The sequence below is a fragment of the Chiloscyllium punctatum genome, chromosome 38 (assembly GCF_047496795.1).
Source record: "Chiloscyllium punctatum isolate Juve2018m chromosome 38, sChiPun1.3, whole genome shotgun sequence".
NCBI classification, from domain to species: domain Eukaryota; kingdom Metazoa; phylum Chordata; class Chondrichthyes; order Orectolobiformes; family Hemiscylliidae; genus Chiloscyllium; species Chiloscyllium punctatum.
Genome location: NC_092776.1, coordinates 28,972,128 through 28,990,352, shown reverse-complemented (window position 1 = coordinate 28,990,352; position 18,225 = coordinate 28,972,128). Strand labels below are relative to the sequence as shown.

Genomic DNA, 18,225 nt, shown 5'->3' with positions numbered 1-18,225 from the left:
GAGCATGGAAAAAAATGATTTTCTCAGAAGGTGATGGTTCTACGTGATAATCTACATCAAAAAGTGAATCATTGAATATATTTGGAGAGTCTGCAAAGGCTGGGGCTATTTTCCTTGGAGCGTCCAAAGCTAGGAGGTGACCTTATAGAGGTTCATAAAATCGTGGGGGGCATTTCTAAGTTAAACAGATACGTTCTTTGTCCTGAGGTGGAGGAGTTGAAAACTAGAGGGCACATGCTTGAAATGAAAGGGGAAAGATTTAAGAGGGGCATTAAGGGGTAACATTTTCAGATAGAGGGTAACACATGTATGGAATGAGCCACCAGAGGAAGTGCTGGAAGCTTGTACAAATTACAAGATATAAAAGGCAATTGAATAGGTATATAAATAGGAAGGGTTTAGAGGGATATGGGCCAAACAGCATGTGATCATTTTAACAATATTAAAGAAAGAAGACAATTCGGTCTGATACAACATTTTGCCAATTGTTTGAAATTAATGTTCCCATCACCCACCATTTTCACAAAGGATGTTTTCTCTAACTTCATCAAGTGTTGATCTGGTATTATAACAGGGAACACCAATCTATTGGGGGTGGATGTGGGCTTGAGTGGGAGATCTTAGGGAAGCAAGTAAAACATGTGTAATGAAGTTTAACGACTGAAAAGTGAATAGGAACATTTTCTTGAACATATTTTCCATACCTGCTGTTGTTGATGTTTCTGTTGAAACATTAAAAATAATGAATTAGTAACAAGAATATGTTCCATACCCTTTAAGCTTCAGACCCCATGTGATCCTCTTAACAGCATTAAAGAAAGAAGATTGGTTCAGTCTAATATAACTTTATGCCAATTAGTTTAAATTATTTTCTCAGAAGGTGATGGTTTTACGGGATAATCTACCTCAAAACGGTGAATCATTGAATATATTTGGAAAATTTGCAAAGGCTGGGGCTATTATCCCTGGAGCGTCCAAGGCGAGGAAGTGACCTTATAGAGGTTTATAAAATCACGAGGGTATATCTAAGTTAAACAGACACGTTCTTTGCCTTGTGTGGGGGAGTTGAAAACTAGAGGGCATATGTTTGAAATGAGAGCGGACAGATTTAAAAGGGACCTAAGGGGTACCATTTTCCAACAAAGGGTAGTACGTGTATTGAATGAGCCACCACTGGAAGTGGTGGAGGCTAGTACAAATTACAACATGTAAAAGGCAATTGGATAGGTATATAAATAGGAAGGGTTTAGTGGATATGGACCAAATGTAGGCAACATGAGACTAAATTTATTTAGGATATCTAGTTGGCAAAGGACAAGTTGGACCGAAGGGACTGTCTCTATTCTGTACATCTCTGAGATTCCAAGACTCCACTTTCAAAGCATTTTGACTAATTTTGTCTCCAAGGTAATTGGAGTAATGATTCATTGTTTCTGGGGAACTTGGAAGTTCGTGCTCATATTGAATGGTGGAATGATCTGCTCCTGCTTCAAACTCATCTCACGTAGGTGTTATGCTGATTCCATAAATGTTGAAGCTCCAAAATCATTTGGTGCTTTTGAACAAAATTAAAGAAGAGAAAGAATAATCAGGCAATTTCTTGATGAGGTCATAAATGTCTATTTTATCTTGTGCTTGAGAATGATACTGCAAATGTTGGTCAGAGACAGCAGTCTAGGTACATGACAATTTACCCACACACTTAGAAATGGTGGAGGTAGTGGTGTGATTGGATCATTATGTCCAGTGGCCAGCTATATCTCAAACACAAAATGGGCAGCAGAGTTTCAAATGACATCAAGTTTACAGAGATAAACAAGAGTATTTATACAAACTATAGAAAGACTTTACCAAATCAGTGTTGTGGTTGGCTGAGCATAATCATCAAGATCAAGTTATTGTGACTGACAGTGTCCCCAAATGTACAAACCAACAAATAATATCAATTTAATTTAACTAGTACTGACCTGCTGTTGTGTATCCACAGTACCCTGAGGGGAACATAATTCAACTTAGTGAATTTGTCAAACATGTAAGAAGAATCTTTTACCATTTCTACACAAAAAATATTCAAATAGCACATGACACTTACAAAGAGATTGCAAACATCACATATTATTAACCTTGACAAACAATTAATGAGGAGAAAATGATCAGAGGTGGCCTATCATAGCCAAGACACAAGATATACAATATTTATACATCCAGAAATAAAATGAAATGTGTGCACACCAACACAAATTCAGCAGTGCATGTCTTTGCTATTAATGATTAATCTCTGTACTTAAATGCCATGTATATTCAGTCAATTATAGCCTGTACAATGTAAATGTATTTAGGCTGACAAAACCATAGTTGACCAAAGACACAGTATAAACAACCTTACATGGTTTCTCACAGGGTCTGTCACCTCCAGTAATACTAGGCAAAAATGAGAACTGCAGATGCTGGACATCAGAGTCTAGAGTGGTGCTTGAAAAACACAGAAGGTCAAGCAGCATCCGAGGAGCAGGAAAATCGACATTTCAGGCAATAGCCCTTCATCAGGAATAAAGACAGGGAGCCTCTGGTTTGGAGAGATAAATGGGAGGAGGGTGGGGCTGGAGAGAAGCTAGCCAAGAGTACAAAGGTCGATGAAGGTGGGGTTGAAGGTGATCGGTTAGATAGGAGGGTGAAGCGGGTAGGTGGGTAGCACAAACAGGTCATGAGGATGGTGCTGAGCTGCAAGTTCCAAGACTCCCTGCCTTCATTCTCGATGAAGGGCTTTTGCCCAAAATGTCGATTTTCCTGCTCCTTAGATGCTGCCTGACCTGCTGTGCTTTTCCAGCACCACTCTAATCTAGACCTCCAGTAATAAAGCAGATGGCAAATTGAGAGGTGAATATTATTGTCTCAGTCACTGACAAGACAGCTTTCTCTGTTCGTGGTGAGAAATTTCAATGAGCACATGTTTTGGAAATGAGACTTGTCATGGATGTTTTTCTTTGGTGATGTTGATGTCAGGAGTTTGTTCCTTGAGGACCCTGGGTGAATATAGCATTGTATAGAGAGCTGTCTCCCTTTCCTTCTCCTCTGTCCTTGTATTATATCCTCCTCTCTGCTGCCACACTGACTGCAGGCCTGGGAGAATGATCATTAACCATCCTCCTACCAGACCATAGGGCTGCTCTGTGAATACAGAGAGAGAGACATGACTGTTGGTGGTTTAACCTGAGGGTCACCACTCCCCATGCTGACAAGGGCTGACAAGGAGAATCCTTCATGGAAACCTCAGTCAATGTTGGAATTGAAACCAAACAGATGGTGTCACTCTGTTTACAAAATGGCCCCATCCAGCCGTCTGATCTAACTGACCCCCATGATGATGATAAGTCAAGCAATATGAAAGAGAGCAAGTGATTGGAGCTGTACCCTTGAAATACAAAGGAAAACCTTTATCACATGGGAAACTATTTCCTGAAAGTGTCAGCAATTCTAAACATCAGGAAAAACTCTCAAGATTCTCATCCTTTTGAAAACCCAATTGAAATCTAATCCCGACTGGAAGGTGGATGTTCCTGATGATATAATGTGTCATAATTCGAATGCCTGCCCAATGCCTTCATCAAAATCAGGACTGTATCAACTCATTCCTAACCTGGGCATGATGGAAGTATTTTTTTGACTCAAACAGGTTTTTGAAACAATACAGAACAGACCTGTCCTGACATAATATCCTGGAATACACCATACACTGCAAGAAAAGAAACCACACATTACCTGAACTCAACTCCACTGATTCACAAAAGGAGAAACAAGCTTTCTTGATGTCCCATTCTCAGATTTATCACCTATTGTGTTAATGATAATACACTAATAAATATAAATTTAAATATTTACTTAAAAAAACCACTTACCAGAATTAATGTTAGGACATTGATAACAGAAATCTGGGCAGCAGTTGCCGTTGTGAACACAGTTGTGATCGCAGGAACATCCTGATGAATATCTTCCACAGTTGTATCGGCATGAACCAACAGTGAATGCTGTGTTAGGTTTGAAGTTATGTTAATTATAAACAAAGTTTCAGATTACAATGACCAGAGAAATATAATGAACATCAATCATTGAAAATGGATCAATACATTATTTTGAAGAAACCTTGCATACATGCTGTCCATGCTGTTATAGGGGCCACAGCAAAATATAAAAAAGAATGTTTTTGTAACAAGAATATTTGTCATATCCATTCCAGCCTCAGACATCATGTGATCGCTTTCAACACCATTGAAGAAAGAAGATTGATTCCGTCTGATATAACTTTATGTCAACTGTTTCAACATAGTACTCCTATCAGCCAGCATTTTCACATAGGCTGCCTTGCATGACTTTATTAAGTGTTGATCCGGTATTATACTAGTGGCATCAATCTGGCTGGAGTGATTCAAAGAGGGACCTCCAGGAAAGATTGGCAGGTGTCAACATGTTCAAGGTTCTAGACTTTCCAGTTGAGGGATTAGTAATATTGGAAAATCAATTCTAAATTGTCATTGAGAAATCAAACAGGCAATTCAGAAAAGAAGCTCCTCAGTGAGCGAGTGATTGGAGATGATAGTTGAAATCCTTTGGACGTATAAGTAGAAGCCAGACAAGCGTATGATCAAGACGGAATGGATGAGTGCATTAAAAGACATGAGTAAAAAAGGTTATGAGGAGGCTCCAGCGGAGCATCAGTACCAGCAAGAATTGCAGTGATAGATTGTACACCAAGGATAGCTTCCCAGCACCACAACATAATTACTGAGATGAACCCAATGCCAGTTAACAAGTTCACCTGACTACAGTCTTTTGTAAGATGGCCCTTTGATTTGTCTGAAGTGAGACCTTCCCATGAAGTCATGGATGCATACAGCAATGGTCGGCCAACCATGTCAATGCCGACATACAAAAACCAAACTATTTCCCTGCATTTTGAATATAGACTATGATGACCTGGCATTCTGTGCTTTCAAGGAGGGAGAGCAACTCTTGGAGCAGTGGCAAGTCTGAGACCAGCAACTCTGTGTCACACCAGGAAAGGTGGTCACTCCCAGTACTACTGGTGTACCAGGAGGAAATGTATCCACAGATACAAATGTATCCACACTTTGGTCCATATTTTAGCATCAACACTTAAAATAGAGCTGAGAAGATATTTATTCTCCCCAAAAGTGGTTGTTCTACGTAATACTCTACATCAGAGCAGTGAATAATTGAATATGTTGAAGGTACTTTAGACCAACGTCGGTCTATCAAGGTATCGGGGTAATGATTAAGTGTTGTGGGGTGTGTTGGAGGAAGTAGGCAAAGTACATGAAATGAACTTTAATCATTGATAAGTAAATCAATACATTGTCTTGAAGATATTTTCCATACCTGCTGGCCCTGTTGTTTCGGGGATGACTGTCAAAACATTAAAAATAAAGAATTAGTAACAAGAATATTTGCCATATCCATTCGAGCATCATACCACTTGTCACCCTTTTCAATAGCATTAAAGATAGAAGTTTAATTTGATTTGATACAAGTTTATGCCAGTTGTTTAAAGTAATGTGCCCAATACCCAGCATATTCACATAGGATGTCACTTATGACTTTATTAATTGTCGATCCAGTATTATAATAGAGGCACCAATCTGACTGGAGGAATGTAAACAGGGAGTTCCAGGAAAAATGGAGAATTGATAGGTGACAAAATGTTCAAGGTTCTAAACTTTCCAGTTCAGGGAAAAGCAATACTAGAAAATCAATATGAAGCTGTCTTTGAGAAAATAAGCAATTAATACAGATAAAACATTCTCAACTGAAAGCGGTGAGACTTTAGCAGATGTAGAAGATAATTGAAATCCTGTGGATAAATGGGTAGATGCCAGATAAGTGTACAAACGAGCAGGAGTTGAAAAATTCATTAAAAGATGTGAATAAAGAAGTATATGAGGAGAATCCATAAGCTCATTGATATACAAGCAAGAATGGTAGGGATAGACTGTATAACAATAATAGATTCCCCGCACCACAGCATAATTACTGAGGCGAACCCAAGACCATTTGACAAGGTTGGCTCACTTTAGTCTTTCATGAGATAGCCCTTTGATTTGTATGAAGTGAAACTTCTACACGTAGAGTCATGGAGGCATACAGCATAGAAACAGGCCATTCGGCCAACCAGGTCTCTGCTGATATACACATTCCAAACTATACCTGCACTTGCTCCCTGGTCTACAATGCCCTGGCATTCTATGCTCTCACGGAGGAAGACGCTACTCTTGAAGCAGTGATCAGTCTGAGACCAGCAGCTCTGTGTCACACAAGGAGAGGTGGCCGCTCCCAGTATCCCTGTATCCCTGTATCAGGATAGCAATCACTGGCAGTTGTTTATAAGCAAGACTGTAGTATTAATGTAAGGTACATGAAATCAAGAATTTAAGTGCACTACAATGCTTGTGGGCAATACAGTTATGGGTAATCCCAAATTGCATATAGACAATATTAACCAAATCAACATTAATGATGCAAAGCATGAACTCCTGGTGTGTACCAATGTGGAGTGTGGTATACATCTCCAGAACAGTATACTGAGGAGCCAGTTAGTGATTAAACCACTCTCGACTTGATATGCAATGTGACAGCACAATGGCTTTAAGAGATGCACTTTGTCCTTTTCTTTGAAGAGGTTCAAAGAGGGGAAAAGGTGTGAATCTAATAAAATAAACAGCTTGTGAGGCCTTCAGATTTTGTTTTAAAAAGTTGGAGCAATAGAAGTAGCCTGAATGGACAGGGTTAAGCTCCCCCAGAGCCAGAGTTTTTAGTTTTGGCTTTTAGTAACAGTTGCTGGGGTCCTGAAGAGGGTTTGGAAGTTGTAGTATATCTTTCCCTGCAACTCTGTTTTCTTTTGAAGGTTTTCATCCTGGACTGGAGGATTGCATGAGACTATCTATTTTACTGAATTTGCCTTTACTTAAGTGTGTTAATGGAATGCTACAATATTGCAATAGCTAGTGTTTAGTACAGGTAGACAATCCTTTATCCGAAATCCCGAAGTCCAAAAAATTTTAAAATCTGAAGTTGTTTACATGAAATTTTTTTTCTCATTAACAAGGTTGTTTAGCGTGCAAACAGTTAATCAAACTCCACACCCACTTGATGCGTGTCACTCAAATGTGATGTGTGGGAGAATGGCCCAGCACTGGCAGGCTTCAATTCTGTTACAGGGCTCGTTTTACTCACAGTGTATCTGCTGTTTGGTAAGAGTTTTAAAAATTTAAACATCAAAATGTCACTTATTCTGAAATTTGAAAAATTCTGAATTCCAAAAACCAGCTGGTCCCAAGCATTTCGGATAATGGATTGTTCACCTGTAGTTAAACAATCTATTACTGTCAAGTTTTCCAGTAGAGTTTTATTCCAACTTATTTCTTTTGATGAATTTGAACTACAGTGTATGAGTAAAGTGTGCTTTGCTTCAAGACTAGTACTTTCAGCAATGTAGGGGAGTCCAGAACTAGAGGACATAGGTTTAGGGTGAAAGGGGAAAAATTTAAAACCGACCCAAGGAGCAACTTTTTCAGGCAGAGGGTGGTGTGTGTATGGAAAGAGCTGCCAGATACAATGGTGGAAACTAGTACAATTACAATATTTAAACAGCTTCTGGATTGGTATGTGAATAGGAAGGGTTTAGAGGGATATGGGCCAAGTGCTGGCAAATAGGACTAGATTAGGTGAGGATATTTGGTCAGCATGGATGAGTTGAACTGAAAAGTCTGTTTCTGTGCTGGACATCTCTGTGACTGTATGACTCTGTAATAGGTGGCCCCGGTCCCAAGTAGGTCTGGCAATATATTGGATTCACTTTGGCATGCACACCATCAACACAACACTAAGCTAATTTTAGCCATAAACATGACCACTTTCTCTCCTAAAAATTCAGCCCATGATGTTGCTCCTTGTTGGGGAATCAAAAAAAATGCAATTTTAGAACAAATACTGAAACTGGTTGCTCTGTGCAATAATGTATATCAGAGCAGCGAATCATTGAATAAATTCAAAGCAATTTAGAGCAAGAATGGTGTATAAAGTTATCAGGGGTAATGATTAGGAATTGGAGGTGGGTGTGGGGGTGAATGGCAAGTGTTGGGGGAAGCAAACAAAACATATGTAATGAACTTTAATGATTGAAATGTGAATCTTGAAGATATTTCACATGCCTGTTGCTGATGTTGATTCTGTCAAAACATTAAAAATAATGAATTAGTAACAAAAACATTTTCCATATCAATTCAAGATTCAGACCCCATGTGATCCTTTTAACAGCATTAAAGAAAGAAATTGATTTGATCTGATATAACTTTATGCCGATTATTCTAAATTAATACTCCCATCACCCAACATATTCACATAGGATGCTCCTTACAACTTTATTAAGTGTTGATCTGATATTAAAACAGGGGCACCAAACTGACTGGAGGGATTCAACAGGTAACTCCAGGAAAAAAGTGGAGAATTAGCAAGTGTTGTCATGTTCAAGGTTCAAGACTTTCCAAGGCAGAGATAAACAACATTAGAAAACAATATTGAGTTGTCATTGAGAAAACAAACAGGCAATCCAGAAAAAAAATCATCAACTGGAGAGTGGCGAGACTATTTCCAATGTACATGGTAATTGAAATCCAATAAGAAATGAAAATAGAAGCGCGACAAGCTTACAATCGAGAAAGAAGAGAAAGTTCTATTAAAAGGCATGAATGAAGAAGTACATGAGGAGGCTACACTACAGCAAGAATAGTAGGGATTGATTGTACAATAAGAGTAGGCTCCCAGCTCCATAGTATAATTACTGAGGCAAGCCCATACAACTTGACCAGATCATTGCACTTTAGTATTTCATGAGATGGCCAATCTCATTTGTATGAAGTGGGACCTCCACAGAAAGAGTCATAATGTCATTCAGCATAGAAACAGGCCCTTCAGCCCACCATGTTTGTGCTGACCTGAGAAAACCAAACTATACTCTCCCATTTACCAACACTTGCTCCATCACCTATGATGCCCTGGCATTTTACCCTCTCAAGGAAGAAGACACAACTCTTGGAGCAGTGATCATTCTGAGACCAGCAACTCTGTGTCATACAGGAGAAGTGGTATTGCTGATGTACCAGGAGGAAATAGAACAATAAATGGTCCCTGACACACTTTGATTCACGTTTTAGTATAAACACATAAGACAGAGCAGAGAAAAAAAATTATTTTCTCAAAAAATGATTGCTCTATGTGATACTCTACCTCAGAACAGTGAATCATTGAATGTGTTTAGAGAGGCTGAATAGGCTGGGGCTATTTTCCCTGGAGCATCAAAGGTTTGGAAGTGACCTTAAAGAGGTCTAATAAATTATGAGGGGCATGAGTAGGTTAAATGGACAAGGATTCTCTGTCAAAAGATTAAAAATAATGCATTAGTAACAAGTATATTTGTCATGTCCTTTCAAGTTTCGATCCCATGTGATCCTTTTCACCACCTTAAAGAAAGAAGATTGATTTGGTCTGATATAACTTTATGCAAATTGTTTTAGACTAATGCTCCCATTGCCTAGCATATTCACATTAGATGTCCTTTATGTCTTTATAAAGTACTAAAATAGGGGCACCAATCTAACCAGAGGGATTCAAAAAGGGAGCTCCAGGAAAAATGGGGACCTGGCAGATGTCGACATGCTCAAGGTTCGAGACTTTACAGTTGAGGGATAGGCAATATTGGAAAACCAATATTGTCATTGCAAACTCAGATAGGCAATTCAGAAAAAGAATCATCCTCAGCTAGAGAATGGTGAGACTGTTGTATTTGCTATCACATGCAGATGGTATTTAAAATGCCATAGATATTTAAGGGGAAGCCAAACAAACATATGATGGAGAAGGAATAGGCAATTCCATTAAAAGATAAAGTAACTGTAGATGCAAATGAGGAGGCTCCACTCGAGTATCAATTATGAATGGAAGGGATAGATTAAACAACAAGGGTGACACCACAAGACCATTAAGATTTTGGAGCAGAATTACTTCATCTCAAATCTGCTTCAACATTCAATTATGACTGATATGTTTCTCAAACCCATTCTTCTGCCTTCCCTCATAGCCCCAAATCTCCTTACTAATCAAGAAACTATCTATCGCTGTCTTAAAGACATACAATAACTTGGCTCCACATCCTTCCACATCAATGAGTTCCACAGATTCACTACCCTCTGGCTGAAGAAATTCCCCTTCATCTTAGTTGCAAAGGATCAGCCTTTGATTGAGTCTGTGTCCTTGATTACTTGTCTCTTCTACTGGTGAAAACATCTTCTACACTTCTACTCTATCCAGGGCTCTTAGTATTCAATAAGATTCCCCACATCCTCCGAACGCCATCAAATATAGATCCATAATCCTCAATCACTTCTCATATGACAGGTCCTTCATCCCTGGCATCATTATTGTAAATCTCCTCTGGATCCCCTCCAAGGCAAGCACATCTTTCCTTACATATGTGGCCCAACTATTCTTTGACATTTCCTGAAGGGTTATCATACAAATATGTGCCCGAGTTTTAAAAGGTACAGTTATCTCAATGACGGGTTCTGAGTTCACATTTTGATTGATTGCATGCAGATGCCATTGAAGAATTAGTTGTCTTCAAATTACCTTGTCAAGGGCAACTAGGGATGGGCAATAAATGCTGGCCAACCCAGTTAGTATTCTTTTAGAGACAAGTTATTGGAGCTTATTGTGTTTACTCTGTTGCTTTGTTCAGACACTGGAAGAAGAGCGTTAAGATGCAACAGCAGCAGGGCAGTGTGTGCAGAGTGAGCTTCGCCCAGCGACAGTATGTGCAGTTGGGATCATTTGTAGATCCAAAAGTCATCAGCAAAATGGCAATTCTTTGTTTAGCTCCTAAGCTGGCAAAAAAATTGGGTGTGAACAGTACAGGTTGAGCAGGTTCCAGACTGCATTAAAGGAAGCTCCCCTTCCCCACCCCATCCCCAACCCCACCCAAGAATATAAATTAGAAGCAGAAGAAGAGTATTTGGCCCCTTGAGCCTGCTTTGTCATTCAGTAGGATAATAGCTGATCTTAATGTGTTCTCAGTTCCACATTTTGCCTACCCCGTTACTCTTTGACTCCCTTCTACGTTAATCATCTAGCTATCACTGCCTTAACAATACTCAATCACTCTGACTCTATCATTTTTGGGAACACAATTCCAGGAACTTACTAATGTCTGAGAGAAAAACAATTCCCCCATCTCCATCTTAAATCCTTATTTTAAAACTGTCTCCTAATTCGCCAAATACAATAATCAAGATTAATTGATGCAACAGACATATCATCAGAAAATGCACAAAGCAACAAATGAAAAGAAAATGAATTTAAATAGTACTGACCTGATGTGAGATAGGAATCACAGTATCCTGTAAAGGAACACATTCAGCTTATTTGACTTTGCAATTATTTTGAGGCATACTCTACCATTAACAGTCAGAAAGAGAAATAGTTAACATTGGGTACTATTGGCATTTATGAACAAAAGGACAGGACCAAAGACTCACATATGCAGCCAGTCTGTCACCCATGACACAATGTATACAGCTCCACCACCATCCAGAAATAAAATAAAATCTCAGGCAAATTATGAAAGAAGGAAAGTTCGCACTTGAGTGAAATTATCCAGTAGAGCCTTCCTAGATTTCAATACCAAACTTTCGCATGAGGTGATTCCATCCTAGCCAGAAGCCAGTTCAGGTGTTGTTTTAAGGAACTCAGTGAATTAGTTTCCACTGCTTGAGCAATCACCCTTCTTGGGGAAAGATAATTAGACTCTATTAACATCTATTCCCATCTGCCCTTATACAACATGAAACTGTGACCCACTCTGTCTTCCTTATCCTATCTAGTTGAAACAAACAGAATGCATCTACACAGTTTACTCCCTATCTCTCTCCTGATATAGCATCCTCATTGTCCAAGGATTGCTTTACCACAATATCAATATTGGACAAGGTGTGGAGGATGATTCCTACAATTACCATACTTGGGATCTGTGGGATCATCTGTGCAAATGGTGATATTCTGCACCATCCTCTAGCCACCTAGCCAACAGATTTAACTAACCCTCCCTTAATTCCTCTAGTTTCTTGAAACCCTCAATTAAGACTGCTGTCAGTTTTTCCTTCTCTGTAGTGAATGATTCCAATTCTTTCAGCTTTTCTTGACAACCTGGTTACAAGCTGAGAATGAACATGTAGGCCTCTGCACAATCGTCCACCCCAACACCCACTCTTGCCCTAACCCACCTCCTCTCAGGCTTTGTGCAAATACCAAAACCTTATCATCATATGCGGGACAAATTTTAGATTCATGTGAACTAAAGTAACATTTGTGCAGTGAATTTACAACGATAAAATATCTCAAAGTTTACATATTGAGGTAGATTTTACACAGCATCTCAAAGGAGGAAGATAGGCAGCCTGGTCAGCTGAATGTACAGCCGTTGGTAATGGACTGATTAAATTTAGACATGTTCAAGCAGTTGGAATTTGCGGATTGCTGAAGCCTCGCCTGCTGGTAGATTGAACAGAATTACAGAGATAAAGAAGGAGGTTGGGGGGAAGCAGGAGGCATTGGAACAATTTGAAAATATTGGCGAGAATTTCAAAATCAAGGTATTTCTTCTCTAGGAACCAAAACCTTTAGCAAGTACATGGGAAAAAAGCTGAGTGGGACTTGCTGCAAGTTAGGACAGAGGCAGCAACACTTTGATTGACCTCATATTTATAGACAGTAAAGGATAGGTGGGCAACCAGGAGTTGGAATATTCATGTCTAGAGATAATAGTTCTAATTGTAGGTTTCAATGCAAAGGCAGAAAAGGGCATAATAGGATAAAGCATTGCTTTCTTCCTTCAATTCTGTGATACAAAACCGACTTGTCATTCACAAATATTACATTTAAGTTGTTTGCTTCAAAATAGATATTAGCATAAAAAACTTTGTGTCATTGCTTGTTGTTAACAAAGATTTTCTCTGGTCGCTCTGCAGTAATGATTCTGAATACTGTAAATAGTTGGAAAAATTCCTGTTGTGACTTTGTATAACAGTATATTAATCTCTTTGATGCTTCTTGATTAGGAAAGATATCTTTCCATCATATCTATGCCATCATTAATTAAATAGCAATTCTTCCCTGTCTATGAAATCAGCCCACGGACCTATTTCAACAAATTGCATCTCCTTTCTTGCTGTATATGAACCTGGTTTCTGTCCAGGCTCTTTTATATCAGCAATCTGTCCAATCTAGCTTTAAAACATTGTGTTTAGTAAGTTGGGTGACAGACTAATCTTTACAATATCCACTAAAACTCTGTTGTTATTCTTTGTTCAAAGTGTAGCCATGATTGGTTTTGATTCAAGGACTTGTTCTGCTTCTCTGGGTAAAAGGCCAAAAGGAATACCAGAATCATAAAACAAGGAGGAAATTAGCTCTAGTCTACAAAAAAAACCATAGACAACTCTCTCATTTGGGAGAGGCAAATGGTTGCATACTGCTTGAAAGGTATTGCAGCACATCAAAGATAGGGTAAGACAAGGAAGCAGGCATTCATATACTATCAAAGCCAATCTGGTGCCATTCTGCACCAAATACTAACAATCTAGGCAGTTGGGCTAATAGGCCCCTCAGTCACTAATATAATTTCAAAAACACAATAAGAACTCTCCACAGATGTTGCAGAGTTACTATTTCTAACTTTTTCTGCTTTTATTTCAGATTTTTAGCATCCATAGAATTTACCTTAGTTAAATCTCCAAGTTTCTTTTGAGATTTAAGATGTTGATTTATGGTCAGCATTAAAATATAAAGTTTTTAGTCTTTTGTTTGAAAAATGTAATCACAACTTATTTGACCATGGATGGCTTCAACCTGATTTCAAGGACTGCATTCAAGTATGATACCCTGAATTGTCAGAGACTAAATTAAAATATGCTTAATTTAGCATAATATGTTGAGAAATGATTTAAGTTTCATTAAAATGTTGTGTGTCATGATATTAAACACTTGCCTATTACCTGTAATGCAGATTTCAAACAATCTATGGGCTGATATTGTCATTGATTTTAATACACAGGATCACTTAGTGGATTGGAGAAGATTTGCAGAGGCTGAAGGGAGGGTTGGCTTGCAGGTTGTGAGGCTCATCTGAGGATTACTCAAATGGCCTTGGTGCCAAAGTTATGAGGAATCTTCATCCAATTCTAACCATTGCTCAGATACTATTTCTCTAGAATGTTGACATTAACAACATTAATCATCTTAAATATTACTAAGATAATCAGTTTTTGAAATGTTTGTTTTACAAGTATAACATCATCCCTGCAAAATGTTGCACTGTCAGAATGACCCCCTTCCAGTACAATTGGTTTCTCATTTCCCCACCAGAGACACCTTCCAAAGCAGCAAAAACGAGAATGACGTCAAAATGTGAAAGGCACATCTCAAAGCCGTACAGTAACTGAACTGAATTTCTGCAGCTCAGGTTGAATTGATTTCGACAAATGAGTCAGTATAGCACAGAGATGTCTTGACAATAATCCAATGAATTATATCATACAGCACAAAAAAAGCATCTAATATTGTCAGGACGAGTAACATGAATTCACAACAACCTTAAAGAAAATCTCATTGGTACATTGGCTGTTCCTCAGTACTTTCAAAGTTTTATCTTTATTGTGTATTGTGTAAGTGGAGTGAAATGCCAATTTAAGAGCCCGATCATATCGTGTCATTGGCCTCTTCAGACAGACAGATCTCTTTCTAACCTTGTTCCTTGTAGAGTGAACATCTCCTTCATAAAGCTCCTGCTGCTTAACACTTTAGCCTCCTAGTCCTTTTTGGAGCTTAACAGTCTTGAACATATACTTGAAGATTAGTTTATTTTCTGAAAGTTCTCTTACCGTTACTCATGTAAGAACATTGCTCACAGAAATCATTGCAACAATTGCCGTTAGTCCAACAGTTGTAATCACAGGAACAATCTGATGAATATCCCCCACACTTGTAATGGCATGAGCCATATCCTGTAAAACAATGAATATTAAGTTAGATTAGAAGTTATTTCTAATTTTAACAGGATCACAAATTGCAATTTTGCAATAGTCCTCCAGTGAGGAACAAAATCTGAAAGGAAATTATAAAGTAGTTATAATGGAAGATATTAACTATACAAATGTAAACTGGGATAGTGGTAGCGTAAAGGGCAGAGATGGTCAAGAGTTAGGAACACCAATGAACAATCCAGAGTGAAAATAATTAAGTGGAGAGACTTCAAAGGGGCAAGATGGAACTGGGCCTGATAGACTTAAAACAAAGATTGATGGGAAAAATTATAGCTGAATAATGGGCTACCTTCAAAAAAGAGATAATTCGGGCATAGCCAAAGAATACTTCCTCAAAGGAAAAAGGAGGACAAACTAGTTTGGGGTCCCTGGATGATAAAGGAAATAGAAATCAAGAAAAAGAAAGTAAAGATTGCTTATGGCAGGTAAAAGGTAAAAAATACAATTTAGAATCATGCTGAACATAGAAATTCCAGAAGAGAGGGTAAAATTGAAATATTAGAAGTAAAGTGGGATTACGAAATAAGACTAGCAGCTAACATGAGAGGACATCTCAAAGTCTTCCATAGGTTAATTAAGAAGAGACCATACTTTTTACACATGGAAATTGTTGGCATGACCAAGGTTTTAAATTATTGTGTGTGTCTGTGTTTATTGAAGAAGATGATGATACCTGAGTCATGGTGACAGATGAGAAAATTCATTCAATTGTCAAGCTCAAAATTGAAAAGGAAGAGGTACTGTATAGATGGTTTGCACTTAAAGCTAACAAAATACTAGAACACAATTAAATTAATACAAGAATATTGAAAAAGTGAGAACAGAAATTGAGAAGACATGGAGCCATAATTTTTCAGTCTTCCTTAACCTCAGTAATGGTGCCAGAAGACTGGAGAATTGTAAACATTATGCCCATGCTCAAAAATGTGTAAGGATAAGCCTAACAATTACTGACCTGTCATCAGGGGCATGAAAACTTTGAGCAACAATCATTCCAGGTAGAATTAATAGCCCCATCAATAAATTTAGGTTAATTAACGAGAAACATCTTGGATTTCCCAAGAGAAAATTATGTTTAAATAACTTATGGAGATTTTTGAAGAGATAACAGAGAGGGTTGAAAAGGACAATCCTGATGATGTGGTGTACATGGACTTCCAATATGTGTTTAATAGTATAACAGACCTGTAAGCAATGTTGGAGCTCATGGAATAAGCAATGTTGATACAAAATTGGCTGAATAACAGGAAACAAAGAATAATGATTGATCTATTTTGGGGGAGGGGCTAGAGGAAGGTTTGTAGTGGAATTTCCAGGGGTCGACATTGAGAAACATGCCTTCCTTTTGCTTTGATATAGATCAATGATCGAGACCTTGGTGTACAGACACAATTTCAATATTTTCAGACAATTAAAACTTGGAAACATTGTAAACAGCAAAGAGTACAGCAAAGTACTCCAAAAATACATTGGCAAGTTGGTGGAGTGGGCACATGGATGACAAATTAAGTTCAAAGCAGAGACGTTTAGGATAGTGCATTTTGGTCAAAAGTATATGGAGAAACCAATAAAATGAAAGTTAAACTCTAAACATGTTTAGGAACAGACAGAAACTAGTTGCGTATGTACAGGATAGCTGGAGAGAGCAGTTGATATATCAATGAATATCCTAGGCTTTATAAATAGGAGCATACAATACAAGAGCAAGGAAGATGTGCTTAACTTGTATAAGACGCTAGTTACACCTCAGCCAGGTTATTGTGTACATTTCTTAATATCACTCTTCATAATGGATGTGAATGCATTGGAGGAAGTGCAGAAGAAGTTTACAACATAAAAAATACAAGTAGGAGGAGGCCATCTGGCCCTTCAAGCCCTCTCTGCCATTCAATAAGATCATGGCTGATCTTTTCGTGGACTCAGCTCCACTTACCAGCCCTCCACCACAACCCATAATTCCTTTACTGTTCAAAAAATTATCTATATTAGCTTTAAGAACTTTCAATGAGGAAGCCTCAACTACTTCACTGGGCATGAAAATCCACGGATTCACAACCCTCCCTTCTTAATTCGGTCCTAAATCTGCTCCCCTTAATTTTGAGGAAATGCCCTCTCTCCTAGTTTCACCTGCCAGTAGAAACAGCCTCTCTACTTCTATCTTATCTGTTCTCTTCATAATTTTATGTGTTTATCTAGGATGCCCTTTCATGCTTCTAAATTGCAATGAATATAATCCCAGTCTGCTCAGTATCTCCTCATAAGTCCACCCCCTCAACTCCAGAATCTAGTGAACCTCCTCTGTACCACACTAGTGACAGTATATCCCTTCTCAAGTAAGGAGACCAAAACTGCACACAGTACTCCAGGTATGGCCTCACCAGCACACTATATAGCTGCAACATAACCTCCCAACTTTTAAACTTAATCCCTTTAGCAATGAAGGACAAAATTCCATTTGCCTTCTTAATTACCTGTTGCACCTGCAGACCAACCCTCTGTGATTCATGTACAAGGACACCCAGGTCCCTCTGCACAGCAGCATGCTGCAACATTTTACCATTCGAGCAATGGTCTTTTCACTGTTACTCCTACCAAAATGGATAACCTCACATGTATCAACATTGTACTCCATTTGCCAGACCTTTGCCCACTCACTTCAAGTAGCTATGTCCCTCTGCAAAGTTTCACAACCCTCTGCACACTTTGCTCTAGCACTCATCTTAGTGTCATCTGCAAACTTTGACACATTACCCGTGGTTCCCAACTCCAAACCATCTACGTAAATTGAGAATAACTGTGGTCCCAATGCTGATTCCTGAGACACAGCACTAGTTACTGATTGCCAACCAGAATAGCACTCATTTATCCCGACACTTTGCTTCCTATTAGTTAACAAATCCTCTATCCATGCTAATATATTACCCATAACACAATGCATCTGTGGCACCTTGTCGAATGCCTTTTGGAAATCTCGATAGTCCACATTTACTGGACCCCCATTGTCCACTGTGTTTATAATGTCTTCATAAAATTCCAATAGATAGCTAAACATGACCTGCCCTTC

The 18,225-nt window shown here is 38.5% G+C and overlaps 1 protein-coding gene across 1 annotated transcript in view; it reads right to left on the bottom strand.

Annotated features, from left to right (window-relative positions):
- The window catches only part of LOC140463266 (uncharacterized), a 40,119-nt gene that overhangs the window by 16,677 nt on the left and 5,217 nt on the right, over positions 1-18,225 (bottom strand). Inside the window, exons 2-8 of the mRNA XM_072557025.1 lie at positions 15,000-15,122; positions 11,436-11,462; positions 8,223-8,240; positions 5,395-5,421; positions 3,897-4,025; positions 1,968-1,991; positions 705-722 (exon numbers count right to left, since the gene is read on the bottom strand). Of these exons, the coding sequence (XP_072413126.1) occupies positions 705-722; positions 1,968-1,991; positions 3,897-4,025; positions 5,395-5,421; positions 8,223-8,240; positions 11,436-11,462; positions 15,000-15,122 (366 nt within the window). The remainder of the gene's footprint in view (positions 1-704; positions 723-1,967; positions 1,992-3,896; positions 4,026-5,394; positions 5,422-8,222; positions 8,241-11,435; positions 11,463-14,999; positions 15,123-18,225) is intronic.